Here is an 18,373-nt window from a genome sequence, read left to right on the forward strand (position 1 = left end):
GCCAATGGTCCATTTTACAGTGAAATGAAAACCACATTCTCGTGCTAAATAGGTGCTATGTACAAGTGAAAAGCGGAGAGGTTTCCATCCACACAAAGTCATCTCCACCCTTGCGTCCTCTCAAGGGTTAGTTTTCTAAGCACACAAAACATTGACTCCGATTGGAGCGACTTGCGTGTAGAAACGGCTAACTGCAAGGTAAAACAATTTTGAGTACTACAACTCCAGCGTGGCCCTTTAAAATATATGTCACGTAAATGTTGTTTGACAGGCGAAACAAAGTGGGGGGAAAAGGTTTTACAACTCAAAAGCCTGGTTCCCACTTGTGCGATAAGCACAAGTGTAATCTTTGCGGCGTTCCCACATGTGAAACAAGCACAAGAAAATAAGGCATACGCAAGCGCATTGACGCAGATCTGGAAACTGAATTAAAAAAGGGCGGATTCATCTTGCTTGTGCTTGTGCTTACCTCACGCCGGTTCCCATTTGTGAAATAAGCACAAGCGTGAGATAAGCACAAGGAATGGAAAAACTTTCTTTTTCTTGCGCTTATGCTTATGGTTATGCTTAACTCACGCTTATTTCACGCCGTTCCCACACGATTTTTTTCTTATGCTTATGCTTGTGCTTATGCTTTTGCTTATCTCACAAGTGGGAACCAGGCTAAAAAGTTTAATAATTGCTGACCGCGAGAGTATAGTCATTCTTTTTATTATCTTTAACTTTATATAAAAACGTTCTTTCAGGTGAACGGAATACACGAGAGAAGTCCTGATGAAGCACCCGGTGTGAGATTCGCCAGCCAAACAACAGGAGATTCCAATGGTGAGTAATTTTTTGCCGTGTGAAAATACGAGCCTCCGAACAAGCCAAATTGAATTTTGTCTCCTAAAGGTACCTGAACGTTTCATGTTAAACAAATTATTTTCAAAGGGACGGCACCTTCTCTGTTTCACACCTTTTGGGGTTTGGTGTTCCAAGACCTCTCTCAGTAACGTACTTTTTTTAACTCAAACGCCCTGTGTAACAAATATTCTTTCAAAATCTGACTAAAACCGAAGCTCGTTGGCAGACTACGTGTAGTTTGTAGTTTGTCAGCCGCTGATGCCTTAGGGATTGACAGCAAACTCGGGCCATAGATGTAGTTTTTAACTAACTTCTTTCGATCACTGGTTATACCTTTAAGTGTAAGTAAGTCCAATGTGCTTCTTAAAATTGGAAAGTTTTCACCAGCTAAGGTTTCAAACTTATTAAAAATCAAATTCCGATAATAAACACTATGTACTTAAAATAGAAAAAAAACGTTTCGTGGATTTTAAGAAACGCGTCCCAGGGTGACTTTACGCGGAGAGATTCGTTGCCCTTGGGACGTGATAACCTTTCGAAAATTGCTCCACCCGTGCATACGAGGCCAAATATTTAGAGCGGTTTTCAACTGAGTGTTGAAAATAATGGGCGTTTTCTTTGGTTTTGTTTTACTGTGTACTATTATTGGTTAGCAAAACTCGAACCACTTTCGCAACCAATAAGAAGGCAATATCAAACCGAGTTGCGCGCGCACGTTTTCCCGCGCTTGGCTCTGGTCAAATGCATTTCCTTTAAGTTCCGATTGGTTCATTGCTCTGTTTGCGTTGGTTTGTTATTGACCAGAGTAATGACTTTAGTTCACTCAATTGAACAGCGTTCTGACATGACCTCTCTCTTTTCTTTAAAGGTAACACCACGTCATTGTAAGATTGTCCGATCCAGTGATGGTGATAAATGGTCCAAGTAAAGAGAAGTTGGAAGAAATGGTTTGCAAGCGACCTTTAAAGTATCTCTGTTAAGCAGGGTCAAAATGTCGATTCATGTCCTTTCTACAAGAATATTTTGCCAAGTGAAGACTACAACTCATCTGAGGGTTATATCAATGTTGTCTTTGGTAATGCAAAAAGTCGATGGCAGATTTGCTAAAAGACGCCTCTGCTAATAGTATAACTCTGGTTTGCATGGTGACAGCAGTAAATTTTTGATGCAAAAAACAAAAAAACAAATCCTGTACGTTTTAATGTGGTCTTTCCACAGGTAATATGCGTTATTCGGTGAGTAAGTTATTTTTGTAAGTTTTATACGTTTATAAGTCTTATAACCTTGTTTGCGCACAAGCGTGCAAGTACAATTGGAAATCATTTATATGTGGTATACCTCGTACATAAAAAGCTCTTGTCGTCAATTTAGTTACATCAGTATTAAACTGCATGAGAGATTTCTATTTATGTACTATTATTTATTATATTTAATTTTGCTCCAAAAGTAATCGTTGGACATAACTGGATTCATCACAAAAGAAATGCGAAATGAATGAAATGATTGTTGCAATGTAACCACCTCGATGAAGCGACTAATGTTATGATTTATCCAGCTTCCAACCCAATATTTATGCATCCTTGTTAAAGATATTTGACAAATTGTGAAATATTTTATAGCTAATTTATGGCATTGTTTATTGCCTGAGCATTGAAATATAATCAATTATTTTGTACCTGAGGATGGCTTTTTGCTTCCGGTTCACCAATGTATTTAGCATAGAGTACTTTAGTAACCCTTTGAGGCCTGACAGTGATCCTCACCAAATTTCTCCTTGTAATATCAATGCTTATTCAACCCCTGTGGCCCCTGAGGACATAAGAATTAGGGATATGATCACCATTGGTGAATTTTCCTCATATTTTAATAACTTCTCCCCAGTACTTTTATAAGAAAAGTATGGGGACAGATGGGAGAATTGGTTCTTTACAACTGATTTCATTGCTGTGTATAGACCCGGATTTTTTTTTACATGATTCGACGGTCATGATTCGACCGAGAGGTTACCAAGCTCATCGATGAACTCGCAAAATCATGAAGGTTCTGCACGAAGACTTGAGGCGGCGGGTGATTTATCACCAATATTTGTACGGGAGCTCGATAAAGTAAAACAGCCAATGTTCTTTTTACGAGTACCGCATTTGTTTCAAAAATCCGTAGATTGTATCGGCAACGTGGCGAGGTGAACCGAAAGAGAAGAAAAGGACGGCAAAGAATCTTGTCTTGTAAGCTCGTGTTTGTTTTGTTTATGTTTGGTTTCTTGAACAATATCTTGAACAATATATGCTAGCATTAACTTTTCTTTGCCTGGTATTGGAACAGATAGAGAAAACAAAGTTTTAGAGGCGATGATAAGGGGCAAGCCGGAACTCTATATAGATGAATACCAAGACTGGTTTCACGCCGTTACTGGGACCCGGCTAGCATTGCAACAATGTGTCGATCGATTCTGCGCCTTGGTTTTACGTACAAAAAGGCAAGTCTAACTTATTATTTTTCCTTTGTTTGAAGTCGATGAACAATAACATTTGTCGTGGTATATCAGCTAAAGGAAAAATAATGAGTTAGACTTGATAACCTCTCGGTCGAATCATGCTGTCGAATCATGTAAAAAAAATCCGGGTCTATACACAGCAATGAAATCAGCTGTAACATTAGGTGTTAAGGGGTTAACGATACTCTCCAGATCGAATTGGAATTTGAAAATGCTGGTTTTTGAGGAGAGGAGAAAGCAGGAGTAGCCACCGTAAAACCTCTTGGAGAAAGGACGAGAACCAACTTTAAACTCAACCCACATATGGCGCGAGTCCAAGGTCCAGATTCTCACCTCTACACCATCCGTGCTCCACAAATATGGGTTCATGGCAGATATTATTCACTGTTTTCATTCTTCACCACAAAGAGGGGAATACGATTAACGAGTCTGGAGGATGTATATTCTGCACGCATTCCCCATAGCGATGGTTTGAGTTACACCAACGTTTAATGTTTATGTGCCAACCAAAAGGCATATCGGCTGGTGAAACAAAGAGTTAGGTTGTTTTAATAGCTGGCAGTCAGGGAAAAGTCAGGGAATTGTATTTTTGGCTAGTCACCAGGTTTGGGAAAGGGTTTCCTTCTTGGCAAAGGTATTGTCCCCACAAAAGAATTGATTTTCTGTGGCTACATCGCTTCCTTTATTAGCTTACGAGAAGACACACCTTTTCCGGTCTTTGCCGCGGGTGAAACATCTTTGTTCGCATTGTAAGGAAATAAAATGACTTGCCAGGATATATTGTACATGCCGAATCATGATCTGTTTTTAAGAGTAGGCTTAAAATTTACTTGAATATTTATTGAATCAATAGCCATCGAATTTTATTTTTTAGTTAGGGAAATTGTTTTTATACAGGGTTAACCTCACGATTTCCCTATTCAGTATGTTTTTGTATTAGTGTTGAAGCCTCCTGAATAAGATGTTATGTTATGTTATGTTATGTTATGTTATGTTCAATGTAAGCCGGAAAAGGCGTCGGCTCTTACAGGCTATGGCTTTATTGCGGGCGAAGAATTTGTCTTCTATAGTCCTTAAAAACTCGTTTGTGTTCAGTGAACAGTCGGGGAATTGTTATAATCCCAACAAGTGCCAACCCTGTATAGAGTTTAAAGAGGGAACCGAAGAAGGATGAATTGCAGAAATAACAAAATTCTAAACCGATGAGTCAAAACTAGTACAAAAACGCTTTTTTGAAAAAGTTCTCACATTTTATATACTTGCTACCGCTCACGCATTATGCGCGTCTCACGCCCGAAGTATTATTCCTTTACGTAGCCAAACAGCTTTTGAGCCGTTTTCGATGTAAATGCAAGCTTTCCGAAACGCAACTGGTTGGCACTGGTGTGCTTTTGATTGGCGGGGAGGCTTTGTTGTCCCGGAAACCACCAGAACTGTGGCATTTTTACTCGTGGCAGGCTCACACAAGCATGATTGGCTTGATGTTAACAACCCATCCCTGTTGAAACCCCGGAAAGGAAAACTGGCTTCCGTGTCTTTTGGGTTTAAAAAGGGGAAGGGCTTAAGACAGCCGATGCTGGTATGAACAGTATAGGTGGCAGCCGACTGGAAAACCTTGGTTAGAAAGCAAGCCCACTGCATACCAAAGCGCTTTTAACGCATTCAATTCTAGAGAAACTGGGTTAGACTTCTACAGTGGTGAAAACACTAGGACCTTGTAGTATAATGACTTGCTAACTCTATTATAAATTGTTTTGAATTTTATTACAATGCAACAACTCTATTAAAAAAATTCAAAAAAAAAAAAAATTGGAAAAAAATGGTAGCAACATTTTTTAAACAGGAGATTACATTGTATTGCATTAGACTGAATGTACAGTCTGTTTTTTAAACGTAAAAACTGTCAAACGTCTTAACATTTCTATTAATCATGTCTTAATTAATTTCTTTTAATTTCTAGTTACAACTAATACTTCATTAAATGTGTCTATCTATTTCGAATTGTTTTAAAAACTTGACAAGACGCTCAGTCTTAAAATTAATTCTTTACTTTTGGTAACTACTTAAAGGGGAAGTATCATGGGGGTTTTGACCTCGTTTGTTAAAAATGGTGAAATAAGACCTTCATTTTGCTACAAAATAATTCTAGAACAACGAGAGGAGAGAAATCAACTCAAATCTTGACAGGAGCAACTCATACCCTGTTTTAGCGCATTTTGGAAACAAAAATACGAAAACTTGAAAAACATTAGCCTACCATTTTTCAAGTTTCAATCCATCTCGACCAACTCTGTCTCTGGCCAGAGGCACTAATCAACAGTTTTATTGGACTGTGGTGATTTATAACAAAACTAGACAATTAGTTTTTTGTTTCTGTTGTCAGACTAACTTTTTCGGGTTTTCAAATGACATCAAATTTTCGTGATACTTCCCCTTTAAATTCTAGTGACATTGATGCTTTTTTTTTTCAAATTTTCAACAAATTGAATACAAAATTAAGCCTTCTGCCGCGAAAAAAGTATAAAAGCATCAAGTCAAATCGTGAAACGTACAATACTGATGATCAATTTACTGATATTGTTACATTTTATACTATATACAATGTTTCTCTACCTTCTTAATTTCTAGTGATATCTGCTTCTCTTTATTACTGATAAAAAGATCTATTAATAAAAACTCGTCAAAAATCTCCTATTGAAAATCTGCAACCCTCTTCTTCGACAAATGGGTTTATTAAACTTATGTACTACATTAAGCACCATCTTCTGATGTACTTTTTTAGTCTTTTCGAACTAGCAAGCGATGCCTCAGAAGATGCCTAATTTTTATACCTTACGAACGTAACTAGGGGAAAACACGCGGGAAGGGCGGTGCCTATATAGAGTCTTAAAGTGTGACGTCACAAATATTTGAATTTTTGAAATTATGGGATTTGTTCGTTTGATCGGAAAAAGCAAGATGAAAAATGCCTACTTGCCAAAAATCAGCATCTAATTGCGATTTGGGGTCGAGATATTAGCTCTGTTATGCCCCGATGACTCCATACAAATCCTTCTAAATTTAGAAGGATTTGTATGGACTCATCGGGGCATAACAGAGCTAATATCTCGACCCCAAATCGCAATCATCGTGCTCTTTCCAATCATATGAAAAAATCCCATAATTTCAAAAATTTAGTTTTTATGACGTCATCACTTTAGGACTATACCCCTTTCAGAAAACAAGACGGGTAATTCAAGTGTTACTGTGAAAATTGAAAAACACATTTTAAGACTGTCTCACTTGCAAAGTTAAAACAGATGCAAGCCAACTGTTAGTTTTTCCTTTTAAACGGAGGACTTCCCGAAAAAGTAACCAATGTACACTTTATCAAAGCTAAAACAACTCCTACAATTTTCGGTCGCGTCCTCCTGATTACCCATGATAAACTAAGGGGTTCATTTCAGACCTTCCATTTTGACCTTAGGTTCTTCTGCTGCTATAGTTGTGAGACTGCCTCTTCTGAACCGGAAATCAGATACATGATGGACCGGGTTGGGTAGGCTTCTTCTAGTTTGGAGAAGGCAGTCTGGAATGAAATATAATAAGGAGTTAGTTTCTAAAGAAACTGACTAAGTGCCTTTTGGCTGTGTTAGTTTCGCAAAGTATTGTGATAAAATGTACAGCCGCCACCTCGAGGGAAAAGGAATGCTTCTAGTTGCTCCACTCTACAGACGCTGGATAAGCTACGGCAGTTGGGAGCAGTCGACTTGTCGGTGGTGGATTTCCACCAGGCGATAGCGGTAATATAACTAGATGGTACACATGATTGACTTAAGGCTGGCTTTCACTAGCGACGGAGTCGGAGTCGGAGTCGGAGTCGGAGTCATAAGCGGAGTTGTAAGAGCGTTTATGACCTAGTGGAAATAAAAAATCGGAGTCGTAAGCGGAGTCATAAGCGACGGAATCAGAGTCAGAAGAATCAGAACGTTTCCATTTTCTTCCGACTCCGCTTACGACTCCGTCGCTTACGTTCCGGAATCGGAACGCTGTTTTCACTAGATCATAAGCTCTACGCTTCTGATTACGACTCCGACTCCGACTCCGACTCTGTCGCTAGTGAAAAAAAGGCCTTTAAAGAAGAACTTTGTTTTAAAACTAAGTGTTACGTCATCAGTGTGAAATTTCTCGGGGGAAAACAGCTCCAAGAACTCATTGGTACCATTTTCATGCATACGAAATTCATTTACACGACTAAATTTCTATTTTGTTAATTCGCTTAAAACTCACCTCTCCCATCCTAACGTCACCAGCGCTAAAAGCACCATTCAATCTTGCAATCTGAGTAAATAAAAGGCGCAACTGTTAAGAAACGTTATCTTAAATCTTAGCGGCCCATGGTGAAAAGGTTCTTAAACAGACAAACGTTTACTAAACTAGACTTCTATGGCGCGTCTACAACATTACACTTCATTTTCCATAAGCAAAAATGAAATTTACACGTTGCAGTTAGAACAAATCACCCGCTTCGAAATTGCGTACCTGATGATAATTGCACGCGCGGAGATCTAATAGTTGGCACATGAGATAGGATAAAATCACCCTTGTTGAGACACGCTAACTTGACGGACTTGCAGGTGGGCTCGTTCAAGTCTCAATAACCTTTGCTCCATAATGTGTCACTTTACTCAAGTGCAAAGAAAATTAAGTACTTATTTCTTGGCATTTTTGAAAGGTTTTTCGGTTGGTAATCATCGGATGATTACCAATCGAAAAACCTTGCAAAATTCCTTAGGGTAACCGTACATTAGCCTATCAAACTATATCCGTAAGGAAAGAAGGGAGAAGGGTGTATAAAACCGGGTTAATTAACCGCAGATAGTTTGGGGGCACTCGCCACGTGACTGATATCCATCAAGTGGTAATAAAACTAAGTCATGAGTTTATTAGTCAACGTAAGAAATGACTTCAACGCTTGGAAATTAACGATATCAAAGCAAAGAGGTTCTTTTCCAAAGCCACCGAAATTCATTCAAAGCGTTCTTTCTTGTTTATCTGTTCAAAGCTCACCTCGCCCATTCTGACGTCATCAGCACTCAAAGCACCTTTTACGCTGGGAAACTGAGGAAATGAAAAGATGCCCAATTATTAAAAGAAAGTACATTAATTTCTTATATCTATCTGCCGTCAAGTTCCACAAAGGCTTTTTAAAGAAAAAACAGAAGTGGTAAATTCCTTAAGGTAGCGATTAATTTGACGGTTGTTAGTCAAACCCGAAAGTAGCGACACTGAATTCAGCACATCCCTCCCAACCGCAGGATTCAATAAGTTTCCTGTTATATAAACATCATAAAGTGTCCAACCTTGTTTTGGGGTATCCATTCTAGTGTGACCCTTCTTTGTAAGCTTTACGGACGAGGAAGATATTGGATTGCTTCCATGCAGAAACATTTTCTAGACAAACGAAATTTACTTAACAAGGCTTGGCCACCGTCTTTGTCTGCATCGTGTTGGCAAGTTTATTTCATTAGCCACAGATAAAAAGAAAAAAAATGGGGAAGCTAAATGGTAACCGTTGCTATGCCCAAGGCTATTCCTTAAGGTTTAACTGAAACTCACCTCGCGACTCACTCTGATGTCACTATAACTTAAAGCTCCATTCAGAGGAATCTGCAACCAAAGTACAAGAGTGATACAGAAACTGAAAAAACCTAACCGGCTAACTGAGGTAGGATAACTAAGGAAGGAAAGAATTAAACAGGCTGAACAATGGCCTGCGTGACAGGTGCAAGAGGGGAATCGGACACTCGCGCGGAGCGTGAACGAAGGGAGAGGTAAGTGCAGCTACCTCCTCCGCGCTACCCTTGCTTCGCGCGAGCGCGTGATTCTCTCCCTCTCTCCCTCCCTCCCTTCCCCTTTCCTGCGCCTGCCACACAGATTGGACAAACAGGTGTCAAGCGTTTCCATTATCACGAAATTTCCTGTAAACCTACCTCCCGTCCTCCATTCATGTAGTCTCCGCTGTAAAAAGCACCCGGACCAACGTGTGCCTCTTTTGCATCTATCGGCCTGCAAAAGTGAATTGACAAAGCAAACAGTCAGATAATACAGTCAAATAAGTCCCCCGCGGGCGATTACTCCTGGGATAAGGAAAATTCTGCAAACCTTGAGAGCTTTAGCTTAAAATTTGTACGTCTTTGGAATGTAGAATGTTTTACCTTAATATGCCATTTTGCACTTGCGGCTTCTTTCCTCTTTTACCTGTAAAGATCAAAATGGAAACGCGCATAAAAAATAGTACATCGTTATTCATAAAATTCTTACAAAAGACTAATTTTTAAACGATTTTTCGTAAAATATGCTAAAGTAAGGACTTTTGGAGTCTGGAAAAATTAAAAGGTGGACTACCTTTTTAAAAGTTATCAAGTAAAAAAAATGTTTAAAGTGCTGTTTTGGTTCTGTGGATGAAATCTTAAAGTTTGAGCATTCCAACTTTAAAGGTTATGAGCAAAAGTTCCTTTGAACGCTTGTTTATCGTGCTGTAGAAGATGAGACTGAATTGGAGACTGAACAAAATTCTATAGTGAGACGATTCAGTTGTGGTCATGTCATATAATGTTATACAAGGTGGTTTTAGCTGGCCGGCCTGTGGATGGAATCCTAAAGTGTGACCATTCAAATGAAAGCTACCGAGCAGTACTTTCCTGTGGTGTTGTTTATTATGCTGTACAAGGTGGTTCTAGATTTTACGTCTATAAAGTGAAATCCTAAAGCGTGACCATTCAGATGCAAGGGACCTAGTACTTTCTAGCCTCCCTCGCAGACGCTCTTTTGGCTTGTCACGCATCTTTCCTCTTGTTGGGCAGGAACGATTTAGTGACGAGCCAAAAGAGAGTCTGCGTGGGAGGCTAAGTACTTTCATGTGGTGCTGTTTTTGACGCAGTTCAAGATGGATGAAATCCTGAAGTGTGACCACTGAAATGAAAGCTACTGATCAACCCTCTTCAGGGGCACTGACCCTTTTTTTCATTTCTTTTCTTACCAGCTTTCTTCCAGGTTTTTCTTGCGCGACACACAGCAATAACTGCGACAATCAAAACGATGACAAGAACGCCTCCAGCAACACCTGCGTACCCCCAGACAGGGAATGTCTCGCCGTCTATAAGAATAAATAGCTTATTATTATTATTCATTATTATTTAATAATAATAATAATAATAATAATAATAATAATAATAATAATCTCTCAAACTAAACCTTGTATTCAGTTCTTTCCAGAGAAGATTTATTCTTGGAACGGGTCTCATGGCGGGATGTTTGTAAAATTACTTAATAATAATAATAATAATAATAATGGGAGAATCCCTTTATTTACATATTTCAAGAAAATTGCTTATTTACAAGATAAGAGTATAAAAAAAGAACTATTAAAACCTGTTTACAATTGTGAAACGGATTACTAAGTAAAACTGAGTTTTTTCTTTGAAATGATACCGAAAAGCAAGCGTAAATCGGTTATGTGCACCTAAATGTTAACTTTTTGTTAATAATAATAATAATAATAATAATAATAATAATAATAATAATAATTATTATTATTATAAAAAAAGCTATTAAAAAACCTATTCACAATTCATTTCGATTAAAAAGGTCAAATGTCATGAAGTTTTTAAAAAAAATTAAATTCGGCATTTTAAAATCAGTTCCACTTGATAAAAAGAAAAGAAAAAAAAATTAACAATTATTATTATTATTATTATTATTATTATTTTTTGTTCATTTGTTTATTTTTTGTTACCAAGAAAACTATAACATAACTGAAATTGCCGGGCATGTGACATCACTTTGTATTTTAGAGACCTCAGGTATGGAAAAGTTATGTAACGGTTTCTCGTGGCATAACGCGAATCGTATCTTAAAGGTTACACTTGCAATGAGTTACACGACAACGACATTTGACAAGACTTAGCGGAGTACTGTAAGTGGCAATTGTATTCACGGTATTGCAGTGGACGGACGGCGCCAAAAACAGGAATATATCACAGATAATGAGGCCATCAAAACATAAATAACAGGTACATATATAAGAGGCTTTGCAGGGTCAGGAGACCATGACCCGAGCCTCTATCTCTCAAACTAAGCCTTGTATTCAGTTCTTTCCCGAGAAGATTTATTCTTGGAACGGGTCTCATGGCGGGATGTTTGGAACGTCCACGCTTAAAATACCCAATCAAAGAAGGGGAATAAATTAATTTGCATTGTAAGATTGCCTTACCATCAACAGTGACAGTAACAGAAGCCTCAGGGCCATCACCCAGATAATTGACTGGAATGCACCGGTACGTTCCTTCGTCTTCGGACTTGACACTGAGAAAGGACAGCACAGCTTTACGCGACCACCTGATCAGCTTACCAGCGCGGTAAAATTTGTACTCAGGGGAGGGGTTTGCACGAGCTGTACACGTGATGTCCAAGGGTTCTCCCTTCTTCACCTCACTAGAAGGAATGGTAAGTTGGGTTTCCGTTGGTTTATCTATTTAAAAAAAATATATGCATAATTAAGTACATACGACTTGATACTCTAAAAAAATATTCAGCACTCATGGAAGTTTGGGAGAAGTGAAAGCGCTAGCAATCGCTTTCTAAGAAATCTAAGGGGTTAGCGTAGACTGGAGCGAGGGAAGGAGGCAAGGGAAGAACTGCTCGCTCGCTCCAGTCTTGCTCGTGCGATTAGTTCACTCGATCAACAATCAAAAAGGGAACTGCGAGCAATCCAAGTCAAATCCGCCAGCAGTTGAAAGGCTCTCCTGGCTTGTATTTTCTACAGCAGCTTTCTACAATTTTAAATCTCTACAGAGAAAAATTGTTTCTTTTTAATTTCTTGCAAACATTTGTTAAATTGCGCTTGGAAAGAGTGTCCAATGCGCCACCAGACCAATGGCCATTTTCTCACTACAGTAGAAGTCGGACAAAATATTTGGAGGAACGAGTCGTATTAGACAGACAGCCCTCTTAGTTTGCAAGCAATCTCTAGTGTATAAGCCATGCATCTGCCTTTGTGATCGCCTTAACAGATAGACAAATCAGCGAACAAAATTCAAATGAATTTTACGTCGTAAGTTGTGTTCCTTTGACTTAACGCTAAGATAACTCGTCTCTCTTAGACAACTTGTTCGTCCAAAAACGTTCATCTTGTAGCACGAAAAGTTTCAATTCCATTTGCAGTTTTCATATACATTTTAGTGCATCCTGTTTACATGTATGTGAATTCTCCGTATAGGTGTGAAATGTTCCTGTTTTGTGAAACGCTGATGTAAATTTAAGGAAGAGCGTCATAAGCAACGTAATTTGTCGCCTCAAGCAAAACAGCTGCAAAATAACTGTCAAAAATGTTTGCTTTTCTGCCTTGAGGATGTAAACTCTGTTTACTTTTGAATCTTTAGATCACTCCTACTCCTGTATCCGTAAATTTACAAAAACAAAGTACAGCATGTCAGCCTAATTGCCGGATGACAACTTAAAAACCGGACAATCTGCCTCCGTTCTTTCGGTTTCTTGCGAAGTGCACTTAACGATTGACCAACGAGGCGAAATTTAAATGAACGAATTCTAGTTAACGTTTTCATGGTAACCGCAAGTAAAATTCTCCTTTTCCCGCCATAATTGGCATTTTGGTGCAATTTTTAATTTCCCGAGTTTCGGAAAAAAAAACTTTTGAACCAATTGACCTTTTTTGTTCACTGATTTTTCACAGTTCTTTTTTTATGAACATGCTTTTCAACAACACGCATTTCTTATGCCGTGTGTTGAAAATAAAATTTTGATGTCAAGATCGTGACGGCATGATTGCATCAATCAGCTGGAATTAAGTAGTATCTCAAATTTACAGGGCTGAAATTTCTTTGACTAGATGTGTATTCTAAACCACCACAGGTTTTATTGAAAAAAAAATCGGTTATCATTGGATAACGCAGTTTCTGAGTTTTGATTGGTTTAGGGGCCATGGCATATGAGCCATTGTACCATGCCCCACAAATATGGTAAGAGCACGCTTCATGGGAAAAGAAAATATCACTAGATTAGCAAGACTTAACGATTTTTCGTGGTTGTTTTCAATAATACCACTCGCACTTGTTGGAGACGAGATGATTATAGCAATCTCGGGGCTGCGCGCCTCGTTGGCTATCTGCCATTTTGTTTCCAACGTGCGCTCGTGAAATAATTGTTAATTATAATAATAACAAAATAAAATATAATAATAAAAAATATTTTAAGAGGAGGCCTCCAATCACCTTACGGTGGTTTTCAGGAGGGTCCTCTTAAATAAAGGTTAAAAATACTTTAAAATAAAACTAAAATACAGCTAAAAACTTTGACACAACTAAAGTTCAGTTTAAGATACTAATTAAAGTTAAATTTTATAAAATATAAAACTGAGTGGTTGGTGATTAAAATCGTTCCAAGACTAAGAATTTAGATAAAAATACTAACGACAGTTTACAAATTTTCAATTACTACTTACATAACATAGTAATCGTGGCGTTAGCTTCTTTTGATCCAAGATAGTTTTGCACTTTACATGTGTACACTGACCCATCATTTCTTTTCATCAGGTTTGGCAGCACGAGAGTCTCAGATGTGGAGAGTATAGTGTTGCTTCCTTGTTTAGTCCACGTAATCTTTGGCCGTGGATTGCCAGATGCATTGCACACTAGGGTGACTCCATTGCTCTCAGCAACCTCTTGAGACAACGGCGGGATTGTTATCTCAGGGGGATCTAGAAGGTAGAATGAAAAAAAAAATTCAAATACTGTCAATCTACAATATTTTGTCTGAAGAAGAATCAGTCAATTAATGTTACACACTAGTATAATTACTTTCTGTACTTTGTCTAACATGGAAATTTTGGGTCAAAATTATTCGTTCCATCTTTATGGAGATACTAAATTTTACGGAATTTTTAAGTTCTTCCGAATTTTTCTTCACTACGAGCCAAAATAAAAATGAATAGTTATTGTATATACCGTTACAGTGTTCACAAGCTTGATCTAAAGTTGCTTAGAATCAGTTTTATTACGTATTTTTTGCAAAGAGCAGGAGTGTACCTCAATTGATCCTATCCCGCAAAGGGCGCAGTATTTCCAGACAAACGAACCACAAAACCCGAGAGTTCGTCAATCTCGGTGCAACATCTTTTTAGAGGGTATGGGATTACTAACTTCAGAAATTCGGATTAGATGTACATTCTAAACCACCACAAGTTTTATTGAAAAAACAAAAACCGTAATCATTGGGTAACGCAGTTCCAGAGTTTTGATTGGTCTAGTGGCCATGGTATATGAGCCATTGTACCATGCCCCACAAATATGGTAAGAGCACGCCTCAGGGGGAAAAGGAAATATCACTAGATTAGCAGGACTTAGTGATTTTTCGTGGTTGTTTTCAATAATACCACTCGCACTTGTTGGAGACGAGATGATTATGGCAAGCGCCTCGTTGGCTATCTGCCATTTTGTTTCCAACGTGCGCTCGTGAAATAATTGTTAATTATAATAATAACAAAATAAAATATGATAATAAAAAATATTTTAAGAGGAGGCCTCCAATCACCTTACGGTGGTTTTCAGGAGGGTCCCCTTAAATAAAGGTTAAAAATACTTTAAAATAAAACTAAAATACAGCTATTAAAAAACTTAACCACAACTAAAGTTCAGTTTAAGACACTAATTAAAGTTAAATTTTATAAAATATAAAACTGAGTGGTTGGTGATTAAAATCGTTCAAGACTAAGAATTAAGATAAAAATACTAACGACAGTTTACAAAAATTCAATTACTACTTACATAACATAGTAATCGTGGCGTTAGCTTCTTTTGATCCAAGATAATTTTGCACTTTACATGTGTACACTGACCCATCATCTCTTTTCATCAGGTTTGGCAGCACGAGAGTCTCAGATGTGGAGAGTATAGTGTTGCTTCCTTGTTTAGTCCACGTAATCTTCGGCCGTGGATTGCCAGATGCATTGCACACTAGGGTGACTCCATTGCTCTCAGCAACCTCTTGAGACAACGACGGGATTGTTATCTCAGGGGGATCTAGAAGGTAGAATTATGAAAAAAAAAAAATTCAAATACTGTCAATCTACAATATTTTGTCTGAAGAAGAATCAGTCAATTAATGTTACACACTAGTATAATTACTTTGCCTAACATGAAAATTTTTGGTCAAAATTATTCGTTCCATCTTTATGGAGATACTAAATTTTACGGAATTTTTAAGTTCTTCCGAATTTTTCTTCACTTACGAGCCAAAATAAAAATGAATAGTTATTGTATATACTGTTACAGTGTTCACAAGTTTGATCTAAAGTTGCTTAGAATCAGTTTTATTACGTATTTTTTGCAAAGAGCAGGAGTGTACCTCAATTGATCCTATCCCGCAAAGGGCGCAGTATTTCCAGACAAAAAAAACCACAAAACCCGAGAGTTCGTCAATCTCGGTGCAACATCTTTTTAGAGGGTATGGGATTACTTACCTCAGAAATTCGGATTAAAATGGCGTTTTAATTAATTTCATTTTTCTAAATCTCAAATTTCTTGATCCTGAAAGCCTCCGAAAACTTCCAATTTGTAAAATTCTCGCAAAAAAACAAAAACAATTTGCACAACATTTGATCCATAATTTTAATTGCGCTCACTGCAGCTTGAATATTTATGAGTGGGCGACAACTGTGACCTTTATCACATAACATTATCTGTTTCATGACGTACAACTCGCTCACGACGCCTGAAGCGAATATTTTTGATCCAAAGATATTTCACAACACTGCCTATTTCATAAGGATTCACACAGATAATCCATAGAATCAATTTTTTTCAAATCTTATTAAAATATCTGGCACGTACTTACAATATCCTTTTAGGAATGACAGTGAACATGTCGATTAAATATTGAAAGACTTCAATAAAAAGAATCAAAAGTGATTTATTTAAAATTCTGTGCAATGAGAAAATGAACCCGAACAAATCCTAGAGAAAGCACTAGAACAAAAGCGAGAAGTTTAATTTTCTTTATACGTGTCGAGTACGCAGAAGTATTCACTGCGATTGAAATTCTATCTGCAGTTTTGACACTAATATTTCGTCACCTTTGACAAGGCGTCTGTGCGAACAATGCTGTTTTTGACAGCCGTAATTTGTGAAAACAAATCTTTACGCGTTAAAACAGCGATCAAAGTAGAGGGAAATAAATTTAGCGGACAGCGGGCGGGAAAGAGTTCATTTTAATGCGTTTAGTTTCTCGCGATGATCGTAAAATCAGTGTCCCAGTGGCATAAAAGCGAAAGAAGATCTTGCAAAGCAGTTACTTGAATAACAATAATAGCAACTATCAGTAACGCGGTGGTCCAAAGGAAGAGGAAATTACAACTTAAAGCTTTGAAGCCCGAGGTAAGAACACAGTATCAACCCTTCTGCAGCTGTTTTGTTGATGGAAACTAGGTCCATACATACTGATGTGCTGTGAATTTCCCTCGATTTTCAATTTGCGTCGGTGAGTGAAATCTAGAATGAACACCTAGTTGTCTTACCTATAGCTAGTGCTGTTTGTTTGCTAATATGTTGCAAAATATCATTGGGTTTTTCATTTGTTTCCGAGACCCAGATTTGAGCCTCTTGGGAACGTAAAGGTTATTTTAGCATAATAATACTCACATTGAACATTCAATTCAATTGTGCTTGGAGTCGTGAAGAAACTGCTTTGAAATGAGCACTGATAGCGCGTGCGATCTTGAACAGCGACGTTCTTCACATTCAAGGTGTCATTGGTGATAAAAATACGTTGTGGATCGTCATAAATAACTTTGCTCCCAGTTAAGGTAGACTTGATCGCCAAACCGGCCCAGTTTTCGCTGTTCATGGGCTCTTCTCGTGTCCATGTTAGCAGATGAAATGTCCTTGCTTCCTGTTGTTCTTGCGGTGTAAGTTCATACTCGCACGGTAATGAAATGTCTGATCCGACAGCAACGTCGATTACATGACTTGCCTGTTGTTTGAACGACCACTGAAATCCATCTGAAAGCAAACGAAGGCAAATAAACAAAGCGGGCTTCTAACTACCTTCAATAGAGGGTAGACTGTGACATTACGCGAGTAAAACCGGTCGCTTCCGAGTCCGAAACTCTGCGTAATCTTATCAGTTTAACGTCGGTGTTATATCCCTTCTAGATACAACTCAAACAGATACTGGCCAACGTATTATACGCCACTTACCGAGTAAAACAAAGTTGTGAACGAGAAATAAGAGCGAGGAGGCCGCGTTCAAGTTATAGACCTCCATTTTGTCGTTCGCTCACGTCTCAGGGTAACTCAGGCATGAAATCCTTTTGTGTTTCTATTTATTTTCCGATCCTAACAACCTCTCGACTTTCAATAGCCTCTGATCTGCATGCTGTAGCTGCTCCTGTATTGACGTCAGCTGTTGTCGTAATCCTTTGTCGGAGGTTGTACTCCGAACCCGACAACAACAGACGGAGTACAGTGAAAATGAGATCAATCCGGAAGGTTCCCTCACTAAAGTCGCGGGAACATTTAGTGTGCGTTGTGCACAAGCTTTAGAGAGAAACACTCGTGTAATATTAAACAAAATGTGTTACTTTCAAAACAACAGGAAATTGAGATATGTTTAGAATTTTTGCTGACAAATTACGATATTAAGATGGCGTCTGCAACTGTAACTTCCGGTGTAACGGTGCTGCTGTCGCCCTTTTTCTCGCTTTTTTTAAATTTTCATTTTTAATTTAATTTTTTTTGTCAGCAATGAATATTCCTAGCTAAGTAAAATTTGAGGCAAACTGTCACAAAACGTCTAATCAGTAGTTATATTTTCTGTTTTTAGATCAATTCATTTAAGAAAACAGTGACTAGCTGACGAGCAACGAGTAACAAATGCCTCATAATTTGCTTAACAAATGAGAGTGTCTCTTTGTAGTGACAGCTATTACAGTATTTGCGTATTTAAGTATAAGGTTTTGTTACTCATTCCACTGTTTTA

General features: G+C 38.1%; 3 protein-coding genes and 1 long non-coding RNA gene across 7 annotated transcripts in view; 3 read left to right on the forward strand and 1 right to left on the reverse strand.

The window, feature by feature from the left end:
• LOC146457897 (hemicentin-1-like) overlaps window positions 1-2,526 on the forward strand; it is a 75,627-nt gene extending 73,101 nt beyond the window's left edge. Inside the window, exons 53-54 of the mRNA XM_085091404.1 lie at window positions 747-825; window positions 1,715-2,526. Coding sequence (XP_084947530.1) covers window positions 747-825; window positions 1,715-1,734 — 99 coding nt within the window. The 3' untranslated portion in view covers window positions 1,735-2,526. The remainder of the gene's footprint in view (window positions 1-746; window positions 826-1,714) is intronic.
• A 1,867-nt stretch (window positions 2,527-4,393) lies between these two features.
• Window positions 4,394-5,819, forward strand: LOC146457899 (uncharacterized). Its single transcript, XR_014858355.1, has 2 exons — window positions 4,394-5,414; window positions 5,787-5,819. It is a non-coding gene; the product is annotated as an uncharacterized LOC146457899 (long non-coding RNA).
• Window positions 5,089-17,923, reverse strand: LOC146457900 (putative oxidoreductase PXDNL). Of its 4 annotated transcripts, XM_085091433.1 has the most exons (13): window positions 17,593-17,674; window positions 17,035-17,394; window positions 15,163-15,417; window positions 13,842-14,096; window positions 11,595-11,852; window positions 10,362-10,478; window positions 9,538-9,580; window positions 9,313-9,388; window positions 8,939-8,989; window positions 8,390-8,440; window positions 7,610-7,660; window positions 6,789-6,908; window positions 5,089-6,724 (listed from the first exon to the last, which is right to left on the reverse strand). In XM_085091433.1, exons 1-12 carry the CDS (start codon window positions 17,657-17,659, stop codon window positions 6,819-6,821), a joined length of 1,674 nt encoding a protein of 557 aa, XP_084947559.1. In that variant the 5' UTR covers window positions 17,660-17,674; the 3' UTR covers window positions 5,089-6,724; window positions 6,789-6,818. The 4 variants fall into 4 exon arrangements, with proteins under 4 accessions (XP_084947559.1, XP_084947560.1, XP_084947562.1 ...); XM_085091434.1 differs by having other exon boundaries at window positions 5,089-6,908; window positions 17,593-17,923; XM_085091436.1 differs by lacking the exon at window positions 15,163-15,417 and having other exon boundaries at window positions 5,089-6,908; window positions 17,593-17,917.
• The window catches only part of LOC146457901 (uncharacterized), a 34,193-nt gene continuing 32,045 nt past the window's right edge, over window positions 16,226-18,373 (forward strand). Inside the window, exon 1 of the mRNA XM_085091413.1 lies at window positions 16,226-16,770. The gene's annotated coding sequence lies outside the window, so the exon portion shown is untranslated. The remainder of the gene's footprint in view (window positions 16,771-18,373) is intronic.

The sequence above is a fragment of the Pavona decussata genome, unplaced genomic scaffold (assembly GCF_977016875.1).
Source record: "Pavona decussata unplaced genomic scaffold, jaPavDecu1.1 SCAFFOLD_236, whole genome shotgun sequence".
NCBI classification, from domain to species: domain Eukaryota; kingdom Metazoa; phylum Cnidaria; class Anthozoa; order Scleractinia; family Agariciidae; genus Pavona; species Pavona decussata.